The 23038-nt window shown below is 51.1% G+C and overlaps 3 protein-coding genes across 3 annotated transcripts; 2 read left to right on the top strand and 1 right to left on the bottom strand.

Moving 5' to 3' along the window:
- Positions 1–6132: 6132 nt before the first annotated feature.
- ALTATR162_LOCUS6723 (uncharacterized protein) lies at positions 6133–8088 on the top strand (the record flags this gene model as incomplete). Its single annotated transcript, XM_043314345.1, has 5 exons — positions 6133–6371; positions 6420–6577; positions 6631–7161; positions 7210–7819; positions 7872–8088. 5 exons carry the CDS (start codon positions 6133–6135, stop codon positions 8086–8088), a joined length of 1755 nt encoding a protein of 584 aa, XP_043170280.1.
- Positions 8089–10038: 1950 nt separating this feature from the next.
- ALTATR162_LOCUS6722 (uncharacterized protein) lies at positions 10039–11432 on the bottom strand (the record flags this gene model as incomplete). Its single annotated transcript, XM_043314344.1, has 3 exons — positions 10039–10753; positions 10805–11117; positions 11168–11432. The coding sequence occupies 3 exons, from the start codon at positions 11430–11432 to the stop codon at positions 10039–10041; spliced, it is 1293 nt and encodes a 430-aa protein (XP_043170279.1).
- Positions 11433–18757: 7325 nt separating this feature from the next.
- On the top strand, positions 18758–22102 carry ALTATR162_LOCUS6721 (uncharacterized protein; the record flags this gene model as incomplete). The annotated part of the gene is made up of 1 exon (XM_043314343.1): positions 18758–22102. The coding sequence occupies one exon, from the start codon at positions 18758–18760 to the stop codon at positions 22100–22102; it is 3345 nt and encodes a 1114-aa protein (XP_043170278.1).
- Positions 22103–23038: the final 936 nt, after the last annotated feature.

The raw sequence follows: 23038 nt of genomic DNA, 5'->3' as shown, positions 1-23038 counted from the left end.
ATGTGTGTGGGTCAAGAGTTATGCAGGGATTCGGCATCGGCTGTTTGCGAGGTTCCGTGCATCGATAATGCTGTGAATGAGTGAATGAGTGGTGCGCGACGGTCGTGGCATTTTGATGGCACGTGCTGGCGGAGGTGATGCAGAGTGCGCTGTATGTATCTATTGGGAGAGCCAGGGAAATCTCGAGACTGAGAGGGTGTTGCAGTTGTCATCTCTTACTCGTGGACCTTCGAGAAGAGTACAGATCACGTGTCTGCCGCTCATGCAGATCAGGAAACCATATGGAATCGATTGTTTGAAGCTTGCATTTGCTCCTTCCTCCGCCTTAGTCGACACATGCATACGCTCGTACGTTAGAACGGTACCTACTTCTCTCCATTTGTTGCATGGCGCTCTATTACCCGTGCCCTAGGTTCGGTGAAGATACAATAAGCAAGATGGCCCACTCCAAGGCTCCAAACATGATTGGTAAATTAGTGCGTGCAGTTGAGGTAATGATGAGTAACCAATGGTGTTTCGCGAATTTCGATATGACAGCATACGGTATGTCGTATCGACGCTCGCCTCCACTTCACGAAGCGCCCGACATATCGCGAAAGCCATTAGCGTAAGCTATCCAATTCGACTCGCTGAACTATGTCAGCTACTAACATACAAACCACGATGCACGTGGCCGCACGCCTGCCGTTCTTTCACCGCCTACCTTGCATCCGGCTTCTCACGCCATAATTGAGAAGTTTGGTTCGAACCACTGCTAGTGCTACTGCATTCGCGGCATGACGACCCCCTCCGTCATGGCCTAGGAATTGCGTCGTCGTCGGTTTCTCGTATGGAGAAAGTCAATTCGACGATGGTAGCGAATCAGGTCCACTTCTCACTCCACATTCTGCACGATTTATAAGCTAAACGTGGTTCAGGATCGTCCAGGAACGGCGGAGATGTGTTTCAGGAACGCCAACTAAGTTTGCACGTGAAAAGTGCTGGGAAATCGAAAAGTCAAGATGACGATAGAGGGAACTACGTCAGCGGCGGTTGGGCTGCCATCGCTGGGATTTGTACCGCACCCTAACCTCATCCGGTTAGGTACCCTCTGCTTTCCGCTGCTTCTTTAGGGACAGACACCTGGAAACACGCGAACGCCATGGAAACATCGACATTCCTTCAAGCGCGACAGTCTAGAAGTACACTACGCTAGGGTACCGTTTACAAAATTAGTGCATGCCGACTCGCAGCCGCTTCACAACTACCTCGGTATTTTCCATACCAGAACGACAATGGATATGCATCGACGAGTAGTTTTTACGTCCCCACATCAGAGCCGCACCATGTGTGACCCCGCAATACAGCGTTGGAGTGGTGTGGGAGGGTGTGGTCAATCCTCTCACCGACTTCTCGTTGTATTATCCTATCGACTCACCACTCACAGTGCTCCAAGGCTTGATCAAGTTATGCGATGTGCGATCTACAATGTCGGAAGTAGAGCGACTGGGCGTTGTCATTGTTGATGGCAGAGGACCTGATGACGACATACGGTTATCTTCGTCGGTGAATGTGGAGTCTCCGTCTATCTTCGGGTAAATAGTAGAAGGAAAACAAGATACACAAAGCCTGCTCATAAAAGCACACTCTTGGTGTGGTCAAATTAAACGTTCGCTGCAATTTTCTCGACTAGATGTCCCGGGAGAGGCTGTAGGTATGCAACCACGGAGATAGTCCGCAAATGGCATGTATTGAAGCAAATCACTTTGCCCGCAACAATGGGCAAGGCCTCAGGATCGACAACCTTCAAGCGTCATGCTGAGCCGACAGTTCGGTCGCGCTGACATAGTACCTTGTTCACCAGGATGAAGTCAAGGAAGATTGCCCAACATCAAGTACTATCTTGCTTACTATCGTTGTTAGAATCCCAACCGCCATTCGGTATGATGAACCCACAACCTTCGATCGCAGTATCACGAGAGATTACATGTATTGCGACTCCACGGTCGAGATCGCAGGACAGATCAGCCGCCTCGGGCCTTTATATTCGGACCGTATAGACCCGCCTGCACCAACGGGACATGGATAACTGCGGCAACCACGCGTGGAATCGAGCTTCTCGTTTTTTCCGCCCGGGAATGGTTTCCATTTGGTCATGAGGCCGACGGCAAGGCTTGCGTTCTCATTGCAACGATCGCGCGGGATGCTTTACAGCCTCAAAACCAAGATTCAAAGCGACGCGTGTCGTACTTGCAGCAAACCTGTTTTTTGTATGGATAGTCTTTGCTTAATTTTGGGACTGTTTCTCCACATGGATGGTCATGAAGGGGATATTGCAAGCATGGGTATTCTAGACAACTCTAAGGCATCAAGAGAAGACACAGGAGGAATGTATGGGTACGATTGCTGCGGCAAGAATGAAGCGGACGTGGATAACAAATACGCTGAACAAAGCAAGTGTACTTATGCATTCACTTGGATACGCCAAGCACTGCGAATAGATAGCAACAAAGCATGTGGTGGCCCGCGAAGCCCCTTCGAGCGAGTGCGCGATAGGCCTCAAATAACGACCACGATGCACAACATCCATTCAATACTCACGCCGGGTAAGCCTCTGTGTTGCCAGAAGGACAGAACATATGGTCTATAAGTACATGTATCGTTGTATACCGGAAGGCCGCTGTGTCTATCACTCCTTCAACATCTCAGCTTCGTCATCAGCGAACACTCTTTTATCATGATGTTGCATATATATAAGGTGTCCATGCTTGCAAGCTCTTATTATCTTCTTCTTATTTCCCACGGCAACTACTTTCTCACTTCCGACTACAAATATTTGCGCTACTTTCTGCCACTTGCAAACAGAACAAAAACTTGCCTCGCAACAGCCACTGTAATCGCGAATGCAAGCAAGATATCCCGAATAACCCTTGCGATTATGCGACTAATCAGGAAAATATGAAAGACGGCACCTATCGCTACTTCTTGGGATATGTCGTTGCAACAGACTTTGTTCGCAACCGAGGACGGTAGCCAACTTTCAAAGAAGCTGGAGTGCTGGACTTTGATCATAGAGCGCATAAAGCGCATATGGCAGGACGGGTCATGAGTGTATACTAATTGGGTTTCATCTCTAAACTCCTCTCCCGAATCTTGCGTACTACCTACTGTTATGTTAACAAACGTATGATGTTGGGTTCTACCACAGTTACAACCAAGGTGAACAACACGGCTTCATGCAGGCGAATTGGAATGAATGTCTTGGTACCTCTATAAATACGGCAGAGGTTATTAATAAGGCGCTTATCGTGGTGACCATATTTTTGGGGATTACGACGATTATGGCGACATTTCTAGGGGCTGTAGAGGCTACGATGACTATGATGGCTATCCTGATGGTATGGGTGGGTATAGTGGATATGATGACTTCCCGGGCGTATTCAGAGGGTATGGCAGATATGGCTACGACAGGTATGATAACTTTGGAGGAGGGCACGATGGATACGATGATTATGGGCTGTTCGGAGGCCATGCAGGTTATAGTGGGCGTGGCGGATACAGCTACTACTGAGGTCTTGTCTGAGTAGACTCGCGACATGTTGTGGTTGTGAAATGCACTCATGACCTTCAATGATTTTTGAGGTTTACCATCTCAATATTGATATGTTGATTCGAAAGCGGGCAGTTTGTAGCCTTGAGTTCAATTGGTCCTCTGTGATGCCCGTTGTTGTGCTGAAGTATACAATTGCTGCTTGTTGTGGGCGATGAGTTTCTATGAACGTACATCGAATTATAGCTGTGATGACGGCTAATATTTGGTGGTGACGAGTTCATGAATATATAATTGATCGTGCAAACAGCATACCAAACTGAACATGAGTAGAAGTTGACACAACGCATAGCATTACTTCATCAGTAGCATGCCAGCACGTTCTCGAGTCACCAATGCCGGTATCATTATGTGAAAACCGATAGCCAGTTTAAATTCTTTCTCTTCTCATCAACTCAAATTCCTACATCGTAAATTGGAACAACTTTTCCAATTCATTAACACTTAGTAAAGGCACCATTATCCAAAGACCACTCAGAGAAGCGATGTAACCCGATATGCAGCATATATTAAACGGGGCTTACCAAGCCGGCCACTGCTCTCCATTTGACTCAAGCCCATGGACGCACCACTAGGAAGATGAGAGTGGCAAAAGGTGGTCAGCACAGTACTGGCTCCCAGGCCAGCCTACTCCAACCGGCGAGATCCCCCGCAGCCCTATCCCCGAATACCGCGAAGCCCGTACTCGCGGTCACCAATCAGGCCATGGTGCTCGTGGTTTGAGAGAAGGGTATGGTATGGGGTTTCCCGAAGGATATGAGGATGAGTTTGACCAGATAGAATCGGGAGGGCGAGCATAGCAGACAGGGTTTGGACGTGGCATGTTTTTTTTTTGGAGGTATGGCAGATACGGTGCCGGATTTGAAGGAGGATCTAGCACATTCGATGAGTATGGGGGCTTTAGTGGAGGTTACGACAGAGAGTACGACGAAGGATTTGGGGGTTACGGGGGCGGATACTATGGTGGGGTGTATGGCGATCGATATGACGGTGGTTATGATGGAGACTACGGATGCTACTAAGCATTCCGACAAGCCATAGTGCTTGGTTGTGGGGGATAATCTCCGTACATGCTCTGGAGGACTGCTCAGTTAAGGACCTGTTGACGTGCAGCAACAAGTAGCAGTAACCACCTCAAGCTTGCTATACTCAAACACTTTCCAATTTGCCTCTTCCATTTTGGCAGACGGTGGGACCCAAATAACATATCGACCAGTTCATGAGCCACAGAAGCAACTGGTGCAGCTGGCAAATGACCAATCATCGACCTTCGATGTTTACTGAGCCTGTAAGAGTACGTGTTATTGCGCTCGTGAACGTTGTTGAGTCAGCTCTCTCAACAACTCAACACAGGGACTAGTAGTGTCATCGCTCGGACCGATAGACCGACTCGGGATAATGGTGTACGTTCAACACACGGGCAATATCGATATCTGACGATCATATATTTTTGATTCCCATAATCGATTGCCGTTCCATGGATCTACTGCATCAGACCGTGGTGGCAATCTCCCAAATCCCGTGTACAGAGCATGTCGTGCGCCCACACAAAACGCAGTATCGGAAGCCGTGCGTAGCAAAAGCACTGTGTGAGTGTGGCAGCCATGACCTACCAAGGGGTACCTATGACTCGGAACATTTCTTTCAGCCTCGTCATGATGCTAGTGTTCAGGCTATACCTCAAGAATAGATGCGAGTCTGCTTTTTGTGGTGATGAGAGATATGGAGAATACATAGCGTCGCTTAGCCTGCGCCACAGCATCTAAATCGACGCTGTTGAGGGACATGGGCTGGGGCTGGCACAAGATGGCGATTGACATCATGACCATAGGCTTCGTCAGAGTCTAGCCTGAGATAAGAGTACATGTGCACATGTAGTGTCAACGTCTTGCGCATGCGTTGGTGCCGGGTGTGGTTATCACAAGGAAAGGCCGTGGAGTAAGGAGAAAGCTTAACCAAAGAGAGTATTGATGTGTTCGTTTTGGGCCTAGACGCCATCTGCACACGAGAAGGGTCCACGGATCATCGCAGCTTCCCGTTCACAACATCAACTCACGCACCACGCTATAGTTGCACAGCCGCCTGATCTATTGAGTAATAGAGATAACTACATGCTGATCTTCTCACATCTACACCCGTTGACGCCGATGTGCTCACCACATTTCGGTCGCGTACTGGTCGCAGATCCCCCTTACGTTTCTTTTTCTTGGCTTTTATCAGCCAAAACATGCATCTTCGATGAGGCGAACTCTTCTTGATTTTCCTTTCCCAAGATGGTGGATCATGTTTCTATTAGGAGAGTCACTACATCCAGGTCCACACACCTGGAAGTAAGCCACAACCGTCCCTGCGTCTGTCCTTCGTTCTGCTAAACATGCAGGATCTATCAGCTGGCCATGTCTCATCAAACGGACCGGTTCTGATATACTACGTCAACAAAAATTATTAGTTTAGCTGCAAACAGTGTTTTCTCGAGCTCCCTTTAAAGCTCTCGAGACGCCGGGGAGGACGTGGTCTCAACTTGATAGGGTTTCCATCTCAATATGTTTTCTCGATTGGTCTTTCCTTCTTTTCTTTTCATTAGCTGTTTGATACACAGTATACGTGCCACTCCTTTAGCCAGTGTGACTCTATCGTCCCTCATTACACTCCCTACCAAGGCAAGCGTGCCACCATACGACACAATCCCACCGAATAACAAGTCGGAAAGATGGAACAGTCCAGAATACACATGGATTTTTCAATATCCTCTACCTATACCCCCAGTGAAGGAATCGAAATTGTAAGTACTACAGTACCATGAATAACTCTCAGCACTGACAAAGAGTAGCACATATACTAATGAGACCACGGGTGCCGTTATCGACTACTACGAGGTTGAAGTCAAGGCTGCCACTCAACAAATATACCCTAATCTAGCAGCCACCACACTATACACATACGATGGGCTGTCACCGGGACCAACGTTTATGATGAGAAAAGGCCGAGGTAGGCTTCTAGCTGATCCAGTCGATGGGGTCGACACTGATATCATTTCTTAGAGGCGGTGGTTCGCTTTACCAATAACAGCCCAACGAACTCAACTGTCCACGTCCATGGACAGTATAATCGCGCACCTTTCGACGGTTGGGCCGCCGATTATGCGCATCCTGGCCAATACAAAGACTACTATTATCCGAACGCACAGAACGCTCGATCTATCTGGTATCACGATCACACTGAGCGCCAAACTGGCGAGAATGTATATATGGGTCTCTATGGCTTTTATCTTCTGACGGACGAGGAGGAACAAGCCCTCGGCTTGCCATGTGATGATTACGATATCCCATTAGCTTTGAGCGCGAAACAATACGCTGCCGATGGCTCCCTTCTCTTCGACACGCATAACAACACTGGGCTTTGGGGCGATGTAATCCATGTGAACGGTCAGCCTTGGCCGTACATGAACGTTGAGCCGCGCAAATATCGTTTTCGCGTCCTCGACGGTTCTGTTAGTCGTTCGTACAATCTATACTTGCAAGAAGATGAGACCGAAGAGGCACTGAGCTTCGACATGATCGCCTCGGATGGTGGTATGTTTGTTGGATTGCCCTTTCAAAGTTTTTCTAACAACCCGCCAGGACTTTTCTCCCATCCAATAAACACGGATAGCTTCGCTATCGCTGAAGGTGAACGCTACGAGATCGTCGTCGACTTCGCCGACTGGGAGGGCCAGAACATCACAATGCTCAACGAGCGCGGCATGGCAGGAAACCTCGATTACGCGGCGACTGATCGTGTCATGCGATTTGTAGTCGGCGATACTGTGACAGACTCCACCAATAACGACCCTGTTCCGTCGGACCTTCGCTACATTCCTCCACCACCACAGACCAACGTCTCCAAGAACTTCACTTTCTCCCGTATCGACGGCAAGTGGCTCATTGATGGAGTCGGTTGGGAGGATATCGAGAATCGCATCTTGACAAAACCTGTCTTGGGTGAGGATGAGATCTGGGAGTTGAGACACGGAGGTGGTAATGCCTCGCATCCTGTTCATATCCATCTCGTTGACTTCCAAGTGCTGTCTCGTACGGGCGGTCGTAATGCAGTGATGCCATATGAGGCAGCGGGTAAGAAAGACGTCGTGTGGATAGCCCCCGGCGAATCCGTCCGCGTTGTAGCTAGGTACGCACCATGGGAGGGGGTGTACATGTTTCACTGTCACAATCTCATCCATGAAGATTATGAGTAAGTTATCTTGTGAACGTTTCTCACATCCTTCGATACTAACAGTGTGCAGCATGATGGTTGCTTTCAACGTTACGAACCTTGAGAAATGGGGCTACGATAACACCACCATGTTCATTGACCCCATGGAACCAAAGTTCCGACCAAAGAACACTGACACCGTGGATTATACGGAAGGGGCTATACGCAAAAAGCTGGACTGGTTTTACGGCCTCAACGCTTACAATGAGCGGTCCGAACAAGAATTTGAAGAGAACGGTAGCCAATAAAGATACGAGCGTTCACTAGTATGTCGCTCAACAAACACGATTAGTCCCGGTCACATGTCACACTCCTTTGGCTGTCATTTGACCTTTATGATATACCAATACAACCTGCTCTTTCTCATCGAGTGCTGCACTGTGCTCCAGATAGTGAGGCGATCACTCTTCAAGCTGAAGTGTGTCAGTAAAATGCAAGTGAGTAAACAGTGCTTGCATTACCGCCAACAGAATTCGAGGCAGGCATCAAACACGCAAGACACTTACCACGATTTACACAAACCTTTACAAATATCGTCGTCTTAACCAAAAGTTTATGCAAAGTGTACTCATTTTGTTACGACTATTATCCTCATGTTCCAATTTACCACATCATACGGACTACGCACAGCATCGCACATACGTGTAAAGCCGAGCGGAGCATCGGCATTAAGCATTAGCGATCGCTCATGTGCATACCTCAATAGCAGGGACCAGTATAACTATTGGTGTAGGTCGAACAGCCTGCCGCCTGGCTTCATTACGGTTCCGCTGAAACAACGCCTCATCCAGTGGGGAAGCGGAAATCTGCTCACCTGCCAGAAGGAGAATGCAAAAGAGACGGGATCTCCAGTGTCAGACATCGCCGTCAATCAAGGTCCCTGGTCTCATGTAAACCAGCCATTCCCAAACTTCCATGTGTGGACAATGAACAAGGCAATCCCCGTCACCCACGTCCAGCATAGCCCGCAAGGCCACCCCAGATCGTCAGCCGTTAGCAGACGACTCGCGGGGTCCGGGGCCATGACTCAAGCCGCAAATGCAGACTTGTCAATGTCTTCGCGCAAATCTTGAGAGTTTGGAACCGATTGTATCGATGGTTTCAGAATTCTTTCCGACATGTTCCACTCCGTCTAATCGATAAGATTGCGCGGATGGTGGGATGTTTGATCAACCGCGTGCTTCGCAATCAGGGTCCACATAGAGCCCCATACTGCAACGTCGCCTCGCGATCAATACGAAACATGTCCAAACAGCTGTGCGGTGCCGTTGGAGGATGTGTTATTCATGCCAAGGGAGACAGTGCGTCCACGCTATGTGCCGTAATGTCGTATCAGTAAGTACGCTGTAGTGGAACCAGAGTAGGAAATCGCGATGAAAAGACGTAACAAGGCCTACGCAACTTCCTCTTACAGATGCGGAGACCGTGCCGCTAGGATAACAACATCTATCACGATCGATACTCTTACAAGTGTCCTCTCAACCCACAAATAACTTCCCTCAGTCTCACAATCCACCTTCCTTAATCCCACAGCCCACAGCTCACTTGCTCTTCATCGCGATCCCATCGACAAGGGTATTCTCGGCCGTTTTCGTAGCTGAGGCATTGGCTGATTTGATGGATGGTGTGGTTGGCTGTCGTAATCGTAAGTGTTGTTGGTCGCACTAAACCGGCGACTTTGAGCTACTCGGCCCGACTAAGGCGGCTCGCAATACAAGCTTCGTGGTGTTGAGTGCTGCATGGAAAATGCCGGGTAACGCGGCGTTGTGTACGTTCATCATTTCGAGTGTGAATGGTCGACATCGGAATTTGCCACCGATGCTGCCACTGATGCTGGCATTCGTCGACGAGAGGCATTTGGAGGCGAGAAGATGGCCTGAATATGACCGGATCGACTTGCTTAATGGTGCAAACGTCGGCAGTTGATCAGAGTAAATGTCGCTCACGTTTGAAGCATATGCTGATCTTCATCAAAGTGAAAAGGGTCGACGATTGGGAGATTGCAATTGAAGTGACAAGGCTATTCTGCCTGCCTGGTATCATAGTATTGTGTTTGCGTGTCTACCATTGTGTGATCTAGCTAAAGTCTATGATCTATGGCCATTATCGCCAGCGATATAAAATCAAATGAGGTACTACCCATGCGCCATGCTATGCAGAAAATCAAGAGAAAAGAAAGAAAAAAGGCAAAATCTTTCCTACTCCTCAAGCACACCAGTGTTCATCATGCTCTCTCGCAGAGCCCTCTTGTACTCGCGCTCCATACCGTGCCTCACAGCTTCGAGGACATTGCTCACAATAGCCTTGGGCTCAAAGCGAGGTGTAGTACCGCGTTGGTAAACGCCTGTCTCCACCAGGATAGAGTACCAATTTGCTGAGTCGGTGTGCGCGTTGTACTCGTTAGTGCCCCTGATGTCGGACTCCGGTGTGTCACCGACAAAGTAGACAGTTGAAGGAGGCGAGTTGATACGGTGAGTATCCCTTCGCCATTCCTTGAGAAGTCGAGTGGCAAACTCGAAAGTGCCGATCTGAGGCTTGCCAAATGCAGTAGTCTTCAGCTCTCGGCCAGTGACTGCTTTGAACATGGCCTCGAGTGAAACACGGAGGGCGCCCATACCAATACGAGTAAGGTCGTGCGAAGCACTCCAAACGACGTCGTTGTGTGAGAAGAAGACTGGTGGTCCCTCGTCGAAGTTGGCAGATCGTGTTCCAAGACGACCCTTCTTCGACATAAGCAGGTCCAGGATGATCTGCTGATCCGAAGCCCAATCGCGAGAATCGGCGAAGACGAAGATCGCCTCAATTTCGACCTCAGCGAAGTTTCGGGCTCGCGAATTCTTGTATTCTTCTTCTGTGAGCTTGCGGAATGGGGTAGTGTCCTGGTTGTCTTTGATGATGTCTCCTGGAGTAACACTGAGAACCGTTAGTCTATGTTTCTGGAAAATGCATTGCGATTGAACTTACACATCCTTGAAGCCGTAGCCCTCAGCAACGATGCGGCACTTCTCGCCCTCGCCTCCAACGACGAGGACAGTCTTGTACTTCTCTGCCATCTCCCTCATAGGGGTGTGTCCGCAGATGAATTGTCCAGGTGATACTTCGATCTCCATTTGCTTGCTGAGTTGCACACAACGCTCGGCTTCAGTCTTACCACCACCGTTTGTGACGAAGATGTATGGCACGACAATACCGTACTCGTTCTCGCCGTTGAGCATCTTCATGGCTTCAACAGCTTCTGGAATTGGTCGACCACCCCGGATAAGAACACCGTCGATATCTGAGATTTGTTAGATGAGATTTGCTCTGATATAACGAGGCTTAACTTACCAAAGGCGAAAGCATATTTGTCGGTAACTGAAGTCTCAGGAGGAGTGTAGCCGGGTGATCCAGGACTCACGGTAGAGTCAAGGTGATGTCTGGCAGTCTCAAAGGCGCTGGCAATCTCTGATGCTTTTGATGGAGCCATGAGATGTTGTGGGGGGACGACGACTGTTGGGCCCATTTTGATGTTCTCACGAGTAGCTTCAGTGGAAGAGAGGCGTCGCACGAAGCGGTTTCCAGTCGAAGGGACTGCGAGAGAAGGTGCCGACATGGTGAAAAGATTTGAAGATTGATCTTCGAGTGGAGAAGTTTGCAGCTTGTGTTGTTTGCTGCGAATCGAGGAGTTTGTTGGACTGTGATATGATAGAATCTGAAAACGCTGGAATTCTGATAGCCTTTATAGTGTACGAACCCGATAGACAGGTCGAGTCTCCAGGTAACCCCTCAAAAGAAGCGGAGAGAACTGTGGGTATGTGGGTATGTGGAGGTGGGTTAATGATAGATGGTTGGTTTGTGCGAAGAATACCGAGACATTTATACCGAAGAGATACAGTAGTCTTTACTTCGCCCCCTCCTACACTACTCGAACATGTACTGCAAGTATAGCGTCAAGGTACAATGCACTTCTACGTCGATGTGCCGGACCCTGAGCGATAAGGGTATGGCTCGCGTTTCTGTTGGATGGCATTGCGTAGATCTATGGCGTCACTCGGTCAGATTCAGAGCAAGCGACACATTTGCAACACCAAATTCGATAGCGGTAGAGAGTGCCCAGGCGTGCGCTTCCGCCGTGTAGTAAGAGATTGTGGCATGTTTCTCGATTCCCATTCGACACGTAGTCCGGTAATGTTACAATAAGAGTGGGTATAACAGTCACGGTACAGGGTCTCCTGCATCTCTGGCGGTCTCGGATTACTGCCGTCCCATGCGCGCCATGTGGTAGACGGCCGCGGCTGGTGTTGCTGTGGAACGGTGTTGCTGAGTTTTGAGGCCCTCTGCGCTAGTGATGTCATTTATGATTAGCTCGCATATCGCTTCGGCGCCTTGGATAGGCCAGTTGAGTCGGCTGAAGGCGCCCGCAAATGAACAGCCTCAGTCAGAGACTTAGGGTAGGCCTTGGTGATGAGTCCCTGTTGAAGCTTACCACGAGCCCCGATCGACAGCTCCTCGTTTCCGGCGAGAACAAGCCGGCCGACAGTTCTCGCCAAGCATCAGAAGCTAGACGAGGCAACTTGAGCCTCAAACGCAGGCTATCTCGGCAGACATGCCAATCCGTCTTAGGCTCTTAGCCTTTGTCTACCATTACCACATGTAAGAAAGATTGAAGCCAGCCAACTGAACGAAGTCGCCTCAACAGGAACCAAACACATTTGCCATACTATAGGTGGAATCCTTATCGCTACCTTTCACATGTCGAATGCAACAACCGATGGACCCTCGTTCCGATTGTAGGTGCGTGCATTGAGCGATATCTCTCCAGCTTACATGTAGTGGGTCGCCAGTAGAACCAGTACCCACAGCAAGAGTCTCAGGCCGTGGCGCTTGACGTAACTGTACATGATGGTACACCGCAACTGGCGGCGCAGCTGCAGTATGGACTACAGCAGCATGTATGCCATCATCCCGCATTATAGGACCAGGCTTCAGGTGTGAATATGGGTTGGCGTGTGTCGCACCATAAACAAAACCCAAAAATCCACTTTCCAAACCCTTCAGAAAGGATGATCCAAACGAGTGCGGGTGGTAGGTCGACGTAGATTGAGGGATTTGGGTGGGATTGCAACACGGGTGCCTGATCCGTTTGGAAGACTGCATCTAGCGACCAGTCAAGTCGTGCATCCTGTGTACATGGGCGCTTTCAGATGCCGCAGGACCCGTTCAGGACCGGAATCTACGCTCCAAGAAGCAATGATCTGATGCAGTTGCCGAGAAGACAGCACCATATACGAAGCACACTTGTCGCGACCGGCGTTTAGGCCTCAAAGTTGAAGAGACGGATGAACGGAGTCTGGTTGGGAACGGTGGTGGAGTTGGTATGGGGTCGTGGTTGTCAAACCCATTCTTCTCCACGTCTCCACGATTTCCCCAGATGTAACCCCAAAGTTTGAGTTGTGGATAGCTCTAGAATCGGTCCTACAGAACTGGTGGTCTTCGCATATCCTGCTGTATTGGTCGACCATGGTGTAGCGGCGCGATGCATCCCTCAAGTCCTCGTTCCCACACCCTATCGCCATGAACGTAAAAGATTTCCCACACCCACGAGGATCCCGTCGCAGGGTCTCGGTACCTCTCCGGCGCTCCACTGTTTTTGCGGCGGGAAGTGATGGAGGCGCTGATCGACCAAACGAATTGGACCCTTTCATCTGTCTTTGTTTTTCCGCCGGCACAACAGATCCGAGCATGAGTCGCGGAGGACATTTAAGCTTGGAAAATAACCGAGGAAGATGGGTGAACCAGTGCTGTGAAGGGTGGGGTGCGAAACACGAAGTGTAAAATGCTGCAGTTGTGTTGCAATTTTGAATTGTAGGGGTAGAGCGGAAAGAGAAGCAGATGAGGAAGGAGCTGCCATCTTCAGCAAGCAAGCACAAGCAGCAGCTCCAATCCGCAAAGTGTACCCTCTTCCCACTACCTCTTCACGCATCTTTCTCCTTCGACTCGTGCAATTATAGAAAAAGCTGGACACGTTCCACACATGAATTGGACAGGTGGCTCGCTGCAGCGCACGAAGAAAGCCAACAAAGGCGTGCTCCAACAGCAAAAAACGTACTTTGCCAAAGCGCGCACACAGCTCCACAATCCCACTAACTCACATGTCGCCTTTCTCCGACCTAACTGTTTACACAACAATGATGAGTCCGGCCTTTGGGGGGTAATTCCGTTTGGCTCAGGCTCAGTATGGCCCCCGGGGCATAGAGCAAAACATCCAAGTGAGAGAACCCAGCGTGAGCCCACGCCAGACAAGAGGCGGTCTACAACAAACCGCCACGAAACAACAACCCATGAAGAGCTTCCGGCGATTCTTTTACGTTATTCTCCTTCAAATTCAAAGACCCAGATTCGCATCCACAAAGGTAGTAGTGATGACTTGCTACTCACTTGCTCGAGTGCAGCGAAGATAGACTAACCATCGGATAGACTTGCAAGACAGAAAAAACAAGGCCTCTGAAATAGATACGGAACTGGAAGTGCTGGAGGCGAATAGGAAGAGGCTTTTAAAACAGCAAGATTGGGTCGGCATCGACCCATCAAAACCGGTCAGTCTACGATTCCTATCGAGCAGGGAGAAGAACAAGATCGGCAAGCGCAGAAGAACGACGAGAGGACGCAGTGCAGCTCCAAGACGGAAGGGCAACAATGGATTCGGAGACAAGGACCACCACCTTGCAAACAACGCCCTTGCCTACATGCTAGGAGGCAGTGGCCCACACCAAAATGTTGACGATATTCGAATCCGAATTGGCACAGATGCAATGACAAACAGTTATACTACACACCTGGATCAATGTGCGCAGTCGAATGCTTCCTCCGAACCAATGCTCTTCGACCATGAAGAGCTTCTTGCACAGCAAAGCTCAGCGAAGTCACCTGTCAACCTTCAGCTTCATGCAGCAACTAATGCTTCTGGGAAAGCTTCTGTTACTTTCCGTGCGCCGTCGACCGGTGAGCAGCCTCAGCGCTATAGTGCTGCTCGGCGCAACGTAGCTAGTCTATATCCAGGTGCTCCTGAACAAGGGAGCGTTATCGGTGATCAGCGTAGACTGCAATGTCAACCTGCGACGATGACCTCGCGACAGAACGTGAGCTCTACACATGACTTCCGACTCACACACCATGTTCATGGCGGTGAGCGCGCTTTCCGTCTCGCCTTCAGTGGCTCCAATTCTGCTGCAGGTAGCCGTGGTCGTACTGCGTCGGACGACAACCAGATCGGTGAGACACAACCTTTTTGCGAACCAGGCTCGGCAGTCCCATCCCAGATAGAACATGTGCGTCAAGAGAATATTGATAGGGAGCAATCAGTCAATGTTGAGCTTTCGGCAGGCCACGCAATCGTCGATGAAGGACCCTGGAAGACGTATCTCGCAATTTCCGATGGTTCAAGCCACTCCGATACAGCCATTCAACCCAGAAGCAGTATCTTGCATGATTACCCCGCCAAGAGACACAACAATGAAGCTGCAATGAACTGGTCACAACAGGCCACTCGCGGTCAGGGTGATCAGAGCCGCATTAGCTCGTCCTCAATTTCCGCCTCTTTGCCTTCTCGGAAGAGGGGTGTTAGAGAACCAATATCGACGCGTCCCTCTGGCGTGGCCATCATTCGTCCGGAGAGACCGGTAACCACCGCTTTGCGAAGTCTCAATGAAGATGAGAAGAATTGGCGAGCATTTGTGTTGCAGAGCGACGATAATCTCTCGTTGCCAGGGACGCAGGTTCATGCACTCAAGACATCCCCGTTGATTTCGAAGTACTCGGAGAATGTGTCTTCTAGGTGTCTGCCACTATCCCGTGCAGTCAGCTCTGTCAGCCCTGTAGCGTACGAGTGTGGGCTCTGAACTTGCTTCTGATGCAGGCTACGACGCACCAGATCCAAGAATCTTTGCGCCATTATCAAGATCCTGTAACGCCAATCTACTGCTCTTCCGCGGATTTGTTGAGAGATTGACCGAAAGCGAATAGGGCGATGAGATGTTAGAGCTCAAAGTTTCTGGCGAGCAGTGGGTGACCCATGCATCTCTACAGAACAACGCATGTTCAGATCTCATCTCCTTAAGGGTGTTAGTGACACGTTAACGTCCCGCACTCTGGAGTAACATGTATTTGCACGGAAATCAACGAGCTCAAGCGCACGCAGATTGAGCGGAAATTTCCAAAGGGTCTTCCTCTGGCTGCGGTATCCCAGCCAGCAACGACGGGGCACTTCACCTCGTCGATCCTAACAAACGTTGACAGGGTACATCCTAGATGCCTGTCTCAGTGCGAACGCGGGATACCTGAAGCTGAGATTTGATGGAAGCTTCGACTCTTCTTTGGACATGACTTCGGCTTTTCTTGCCCGTCGATATCGCATCGCAGTACCGTGGTAGGCTAATCCAACGGCGTACAACCTACTGGGCCATCAGCGAATCAAACATTTTTATGGGGCCTACAAGTTTTCATTAGTGCAAATTGTATATGATGCGCAGCTCATGTTGCAGTCCGAGTCGTTCAGCTCGTTCGCAGAATAAGATTCTGATCGCCCGCGTTGATCAAACAATGAACGGCATTGCAGCACGACTGGAGCCGCGGGCAGCTGGAAAGGCTTAATGCGGAAGCTCAATGCAGAACTGTACATAGAGATAGCGACAGCATATGTGCAGGCATGACGCCTTCGTACGGGGTGATGGGTACATGCATGTCATCGATTGCAAATGTTTCGAGCGTGGCTCAGAGCAGGCGGGGCTACGTGCAGCGCTATTTCGGGCGAGCCCTATGAGTTTGTGACAACACAGTGCCGGCCATCCTTACTTAGCGAACGGCATTCACTGACAACGGCGAGCCTACCGGCTATGCGCCCGATTAGCTGCGAGAGGTCGCTGATGCCCAAGGGCCGAATGCGGCGCTGGAGACACAGTCAAGGCATGAGAGAGGTCACTCCAAATACAGCAGTAACAAAGAAACGATTGGACAAAGCGCAACAATGAAGAAAGATGCATCACACCGCCAGCAAGTCACATGGACATTGTGGATGAGCTGGAAAGCCCGGCACGTTGGCACTACGGTTGATGTGCGGGGGCGGTGGCATGATTGGCGTGAGGCGTCAGGGGCAGGAATCCTTCCTTCTCGAAGGCGTGGAAACTTTAGGTACGGCTATGGGACTATCACGCGACTCGCAGCGGGTAGGGCGATGCGGATACGAGCATTGGGCGTACGCCTACAGCATTGTCGCGCCATTCTGCGTGGAAAAGCGGTACGTGCTGCAATTGTGAAGCAGCCGAGTCGGCTGCAGCAAATTGAGGGGCCAACGGAACTTAGAGTGAGTCGACGGCGGATCCCTGACTTTGCACCGTCAGCGACGGCCTATGATGGTGGTACCGTTGTGCCGGCTTTGCACTTGGGTTTCACTTGCCCGCGCGCCACGTGTGAGACGATGCGATGGGGGATGTCACCGCCACACATGGGGCGCCTGCTCGGCGGATGCGACTCGCTGGATGGCCTGTCTGATAGATACTCGTCTGCACATGACCGCTACTTGCCGAGTGCTGTAGGTGAGCAGAGTGCAGTACACTGGTTGCTTCGTGTTACTCGGACACACCGTATTGTCGCGAGAGACCAGTCAGAGACTAGCAACGCGGCGCGCAGTCGGCAATGCGGATACCATGTAGCAAACATGACGACCTGTGGTATAGCCAATGCTATCAAGCAGGCCTGTACGCATCAAGGTTTCGCAACAGAGCCATCGTAGGACCAGCGCAATAGGACCGGTGAGTCAAAGAATTGATCGACGCCAACGAACCGAACAACATCAGGGCCTTGGGGGTTGCTTCTGCTACTGACTGAGCCTTGCATGCCCTCGCCGGAAGGCACGGCATGGTGAGAATGGGCCTGATGTAGTGCAATCGGCAATGGACAAACAGCAGGGCAGTGCATGCGCTTTTCTTGTTCATTGTTCCAGCATATGCTTCCTCGGTGCTTCCTGGATGCCTGATGATTCTCAGGCCAGGACGGTAACGGCTCAGTGTGCGCCGGCTATGATTGGCGGACCCCGTACATAGGATAACCATGGGCTGCGTCATACAGGACACCGTTGCTCAGTGGGGCCTTAACCAGCGTCGCGGCTCTCATTGTCCAGCGCTAGGATAGGAGACAAACAGGGAAGTGCCCTCGGAGCCCGAATTGAGCGGAGGCGGATGGAAGCCCGAATGACTAGGAGTCAAGGGATAATTGTGTGCTTGTAAGATTTAGCTGAAAATTCGGTGTGCGCCTTGTCTGTTCCTGGATTAAAGAAGGCCGCCAAGCGCAGCCGTTGCCCATATACTACTCCGTCTGCCCTACAGCCCACTCCTTCCTCGCACTATCCAGCACCACCACCAATTACAAAGAAACATTTCGTCCACGTCAAACCCTCCCACGCTCACACCACCAACGACTAAATAGACGACGCTGACGATACGCTGCCTCACCACACCCTTCTCCGCATTTCCTGCAGCATCGAATCCACGCGCTGATTGATTTTCGCCCGCCCTGGTCTGCCGAATCGCTTGCAACCCCCACGACTGCTCCGGAGTACTCGAGAATCCCAAATTATCCATGCATCGTGCATGCAAGTAGATTCTCCAGTAATCCCAGCTGACCTGCGTCTGCATCTTCGCGCAGCGCGCGCTTCCCAATCCCAACTCGTCATAGCCCAAACGCATTCCGTCAGTCTCACGATGCGAAGCAGCTCCTAGCTTGAGCTTTTCCACCAGGACCCAGCAGGCTGTTGATCCTGTCTGCTTTTATTATCCAGTGGCGCCCGCTCACCGTTACGCTCCTTCTCACTCAGCATTGCCTGCGCCATGAAGATTTACTAGCCCGCCCCGATTTCACCTGATTGTACGTGACATTACCACGACCATGTCGCTGCTACACGACGTCTACTCGCGACCGCGCATGCCTTCACCCCAGCCAAGCTACGCCCGCGCCATCAACATTCCCGCCCGTGCCAGTCCTGCCCTCACGGCCTCGTACCTCAATGGCTCCCTGCAATCCACTCCTGAAGGCATGGTGCCCGTCTCGTCGTCGTTGCCCGCCATTCCCTCCTACACCCTGCCAGAGTCGCTCCTTCCTCCACCACCGGTTCAGTCGCCGCCCACATCCTCGCCTTCGGCTATGGCCGAGGCCCTTGGAAAGGGACCGGGGTTGATTCGCAGAGTTAGCCGGGGCGCGCAAAACATTCCAGGCCGCTTCCGCCGAGGCAACACTTCAGCACTACGTGACAAGAGCTCCGGCCCCGTCATCATGCGCCGTCGCAGCGACAGCAGGACTGCCGCCGATGTCGACACTGGCATGTCCGACTTCGACGCCTTTGAAGAGGAGGAAGCAGTAGAAGACCCCTTTGAGCCCATGCATGGCCTTGGCATCTCCAACCCGACCCCCAGCTTCAGCTCGATACCAGATGCCGCAGTTGTCGCGCCAATACGCAACTCCCGCCTCGAGCAAGGCACCGTTTTGAGGAAGATTACCAAGAAGGAGAAAAAGGAGATCAACCTGCGCCTCGATCTGGAATCGGCCAAGGTATTCTGGGATCCATCGCGGCCCTCAAAAGCCTTCTACATCGATGATGTCAAGGAAATCCGCTCAGGTCCGGAAGCAAAGCACTACCGTGAGGAGTGCGGCCTATCCGAGAACTGGGCACCTTACTGGTTTACCATCGTATACACCGACACAACTCGCTCCAAAGGCCGGATACGAACAATGCACCTGATTGCGCCCGACGTCGGCATCTTCAACATGTGGACTCAAACACTCGAGTCTGTGTCACGCAACCGTATCGACCTCATGGCCGGCTTATTGGGCTTCGCCGACAAAAGCGCAAAGCTTGTCTGGCAACGCGCAATGAAGAAGCGCGGCGAAGGCGACGAGTCTCTCGACTTTCCAAGCACTGTTGAGCTGTGCCGAAGCTTGCACATCAACTGCACCGAAGCCACACTTCGCGCCTATTTCTCAAAAGCCGATACTCTGGACGCTGGAAAACTCAACCAACAGCAATTTCTGTACTTCGTCCGACGCCTCAAGGAGCGCAAAGATATCAAGGCCATCTACAAGACTTACACGTCTGGCTCGAAAATCGAGATGGACAGGTTCACCTTCTTCACCTTTCTGCGACAGGAGCAAGGCGTAGACGTGAATGAAGACCTCGAACACTGGACAAACACTTTCGAGAAGTTTGCGCGCGCGACAAGACCCAGGATGCCTGCTACTCCGATTGAAGGTGGGGACATTCCGTTGCCCTTGGCCATGAACTTCCCTGCTTTCCAGACCTACCTAACATCTGCCTCCAACTCTATCCTCAAGCCAGTCGGCCAGCCGAAAGAACTCAATCGGCCATTGAACGAGTACTTCATCTCCAGCTCCCACAACACTTACCTGCTTGGCCGCCAGGTCGCAGGCGAATCAAGCACAGAGGCGTACATTACTGCGCTCCAGAAGGGCTGCCGATGCCTTGAGATCGACTGTTGGGATGGCGCCGATAACATCCCTGTCGTTATGCACGGCCGAACTTTGACCAAGAGCATCCTGTTCCAAGACACCATCAAGGTCATCAACAAGTATGCCTTCACAGAGTCACCTTATCCAGTCATCCTCTCACTGGAGGTGCACTGCTCTCCAATTCAACAATCCGCCATGGTCAAGATCATGATGCAGGAGTTTGGCGACAAGCTGGTGCTCCAGCCGCTAGACTTTGAGTCGCAGTCACTACCTACACCAGAGGAGCTGAAGCACCGAATTCTCATCAAGGTCAAGCGTGCTGCTGGTGATGAGATTGATACCAGGGCTCTCATGGGTGAGATTACCTCACGAAGACAGCGCAGCTTCAGCTCTCCTTGGTCGCGCCCTGTGATGCTGAACGACAAGCTTGTGCCAGACTCGCCTCTTCTTTCTAGCCCACCTTCAATGAGCCCACCCGAACGATCCCAATCGTTTTGGGCAACACCACGAACTTCAAACAACACGCTACCCACCTCTGCAGCTGTAAGCTCAGCTGAAGATAGCGATAGCCCTAATGCAACCACTGCCGAGACAGCAGAGGTAGTAGACGACCGTCGCAAGCCGAAAAAGACCAAGACTAGCAACATCACGAAAGAGCTTGGCAACCTTGGTGTCTACACAAGAGGAGTCAAGTTCACCGACTTTGGCAGCATCGACGCGAACACGTTCAACCATGTCTTCTCGATCAACGAGCGCGCGTTTGAGAAGCTCACCAAGCCTGGAGCTCGCGAGAAGCACTTGCTTGAGGCCCACAACATGCGTTGCCTAATGCGCGTCTACCCTCACGCCTTTCGAATCAACTCATCCAACTTCGATCCTCTCAAGTTCTGGCGTCGGGGCGTCCAGATGGCTGCACTGAACTGGCAAACTTACGATCTCGGTCAGCAGTTGAACGAAGCCATGTTTGCTGGTGGTGAAGACCGCACTGGCTATGTGCTGAAGCCAGCAGCGCTCCGCCTCGACCCAGAGACCCCAGCCACTAGCTACAGAAAGGCACCCAAAAAAGAAGTCAAGTTTACTGTGCAAATCATCTCAGCTCAACAGCTACCACGACCCCGCGGTCTTGGACAAGAAGCAAACATCAACCCGTATGTTGAATTTGAAATGTACTGCGCTGAGGATATGGGCGCGAATGCTACTGGAATTGGTGGACAAGACGCATCAGCTCGCAACGGCCACTCTGGTATCGGCAACCCTCTACGCAAACGAACACGCATCGTCGAAGGCAATGGCTACAACCCTGAGTTCGGCAACGAGATCGACATGACGGTCACCACCAGGTACCCAAGTCTCGTCTTCGTGCGCTGGACGGTTTGGAACTCGCTCGATGCACGAACCACGAACCACGCCCCTCTTGCTACATTCACGGCCAAGCTCAACAGCATCCAGCAAGGCTATCGCCACCTTCCGCTTTACGATAGCAACGGCGAGCAATACTTGTTCTCCACCCTCTTCTGCAAGATCAAGAAACAGGACATAGTCGATGCGCCCGAGCCTTCCGCCAGCGCTTCTTGCGGGTCATCCATTGAACCTACTAGCCCGCTTCAAGAACCCACAAACACCAAAGCGAGCCGGAGCTTCGTTAGGCGCTTGATAAGCCGAGCGCCCAGCGAGCGTAGGAAGCGCAAGGAAGAGCTGCAACGCGCGAGAAGCGAGTCGCGCGAATCCGACCTAGACTCTATCAGTCGCTCCAGCACGTTCGAGCGATAGTGCGAGCTTGTAACATGACGCCACTGTTTGCAGCTGACGACGCCCCCACGCGTCAACTCAGCTTGAGTCGTCGGCTGCAATTGTACTATACATTTCCATTCTCTACGACGTCTACTCTGGTATCCTACGGCATTCTGGTTCGGCATCTTCTACTCGTGAGGGCCACGGCACATAATCCCGCACACTATCCTCAAACAGAACACCGCATCCTTGCTCAACAACATTGTTGGCAAGCTTGCTTCCGACGGCTATCGAATATTCATCGAACCACAACATGGCCTCGGCACTCAAAAGTTATCGTTGATCACCTGTCCTGTTGGACATCGATCGTTTTGTTACACTTCTCTTCTAGCATATACCCTTTCTTCAACCAATACTTTGTTTTCTCATTGGTCCTCGGCGCAATCTCAACCATGGGGAAGTAACAAGGATGGTTTGCCGGCGAGCAAACTTTGACCTTGGTTACTGCATCTTGGCGATATCCCATAGACTTGCTTCTTGAGCTTCATTGCTCGGTCATTACCCTGTACAAAGTGCCTACCTGTATTTCCGTTGTTTCCTTTGTCAGCAGTTTCTTAACGACGCTACGACAACATAAAACTGCTTTGCATAGCATTGTTTTCCAATTGCCGAGCCTGCAGTGCGGGGTTTTTCGCATGGGTCGGTCGGCCGTTGAGTTTTCGGTTCGTTTGTTTTCTTTTTTTCGTCTCCTCCTTCCGGCAGTGGCCTGTGGCTTTGTTGGGGGACGATCAATTTCGCTTCAATGCAGGACATGGTTTGGTGCAATTTTTTCTCTTCACTTGTATACATGGGCCGGCCCGGCTTGCATGCTAGTCTTGTAAGGAAGGAGGGTGTGCATAAGGCAATGTTCACCTCTTTGCCTTGGCGCGGATTATGGGCAGGGCATGGCGTGGGATACCTAGGTTAATTGTCAGG

The sequence above is a fragment of the Alternaria atra genome, assembly GCF_907166805.1.
Source record: "Alternaria atra isolate CS162 genome assembly, contig: 25, whole genome shotgun sequence".
Taxonomy (NCBI): Eukaryota; Fungi; Ascomycota; class Dothideomycetes; order Pleosporales; family Pleosporaceae; genus Alternaria; species Alternaria atra.
Note: the sequence above shows the minus strand (reverse complement) of the source record. Positions and strands in the feature narration are given on the sequence as shown.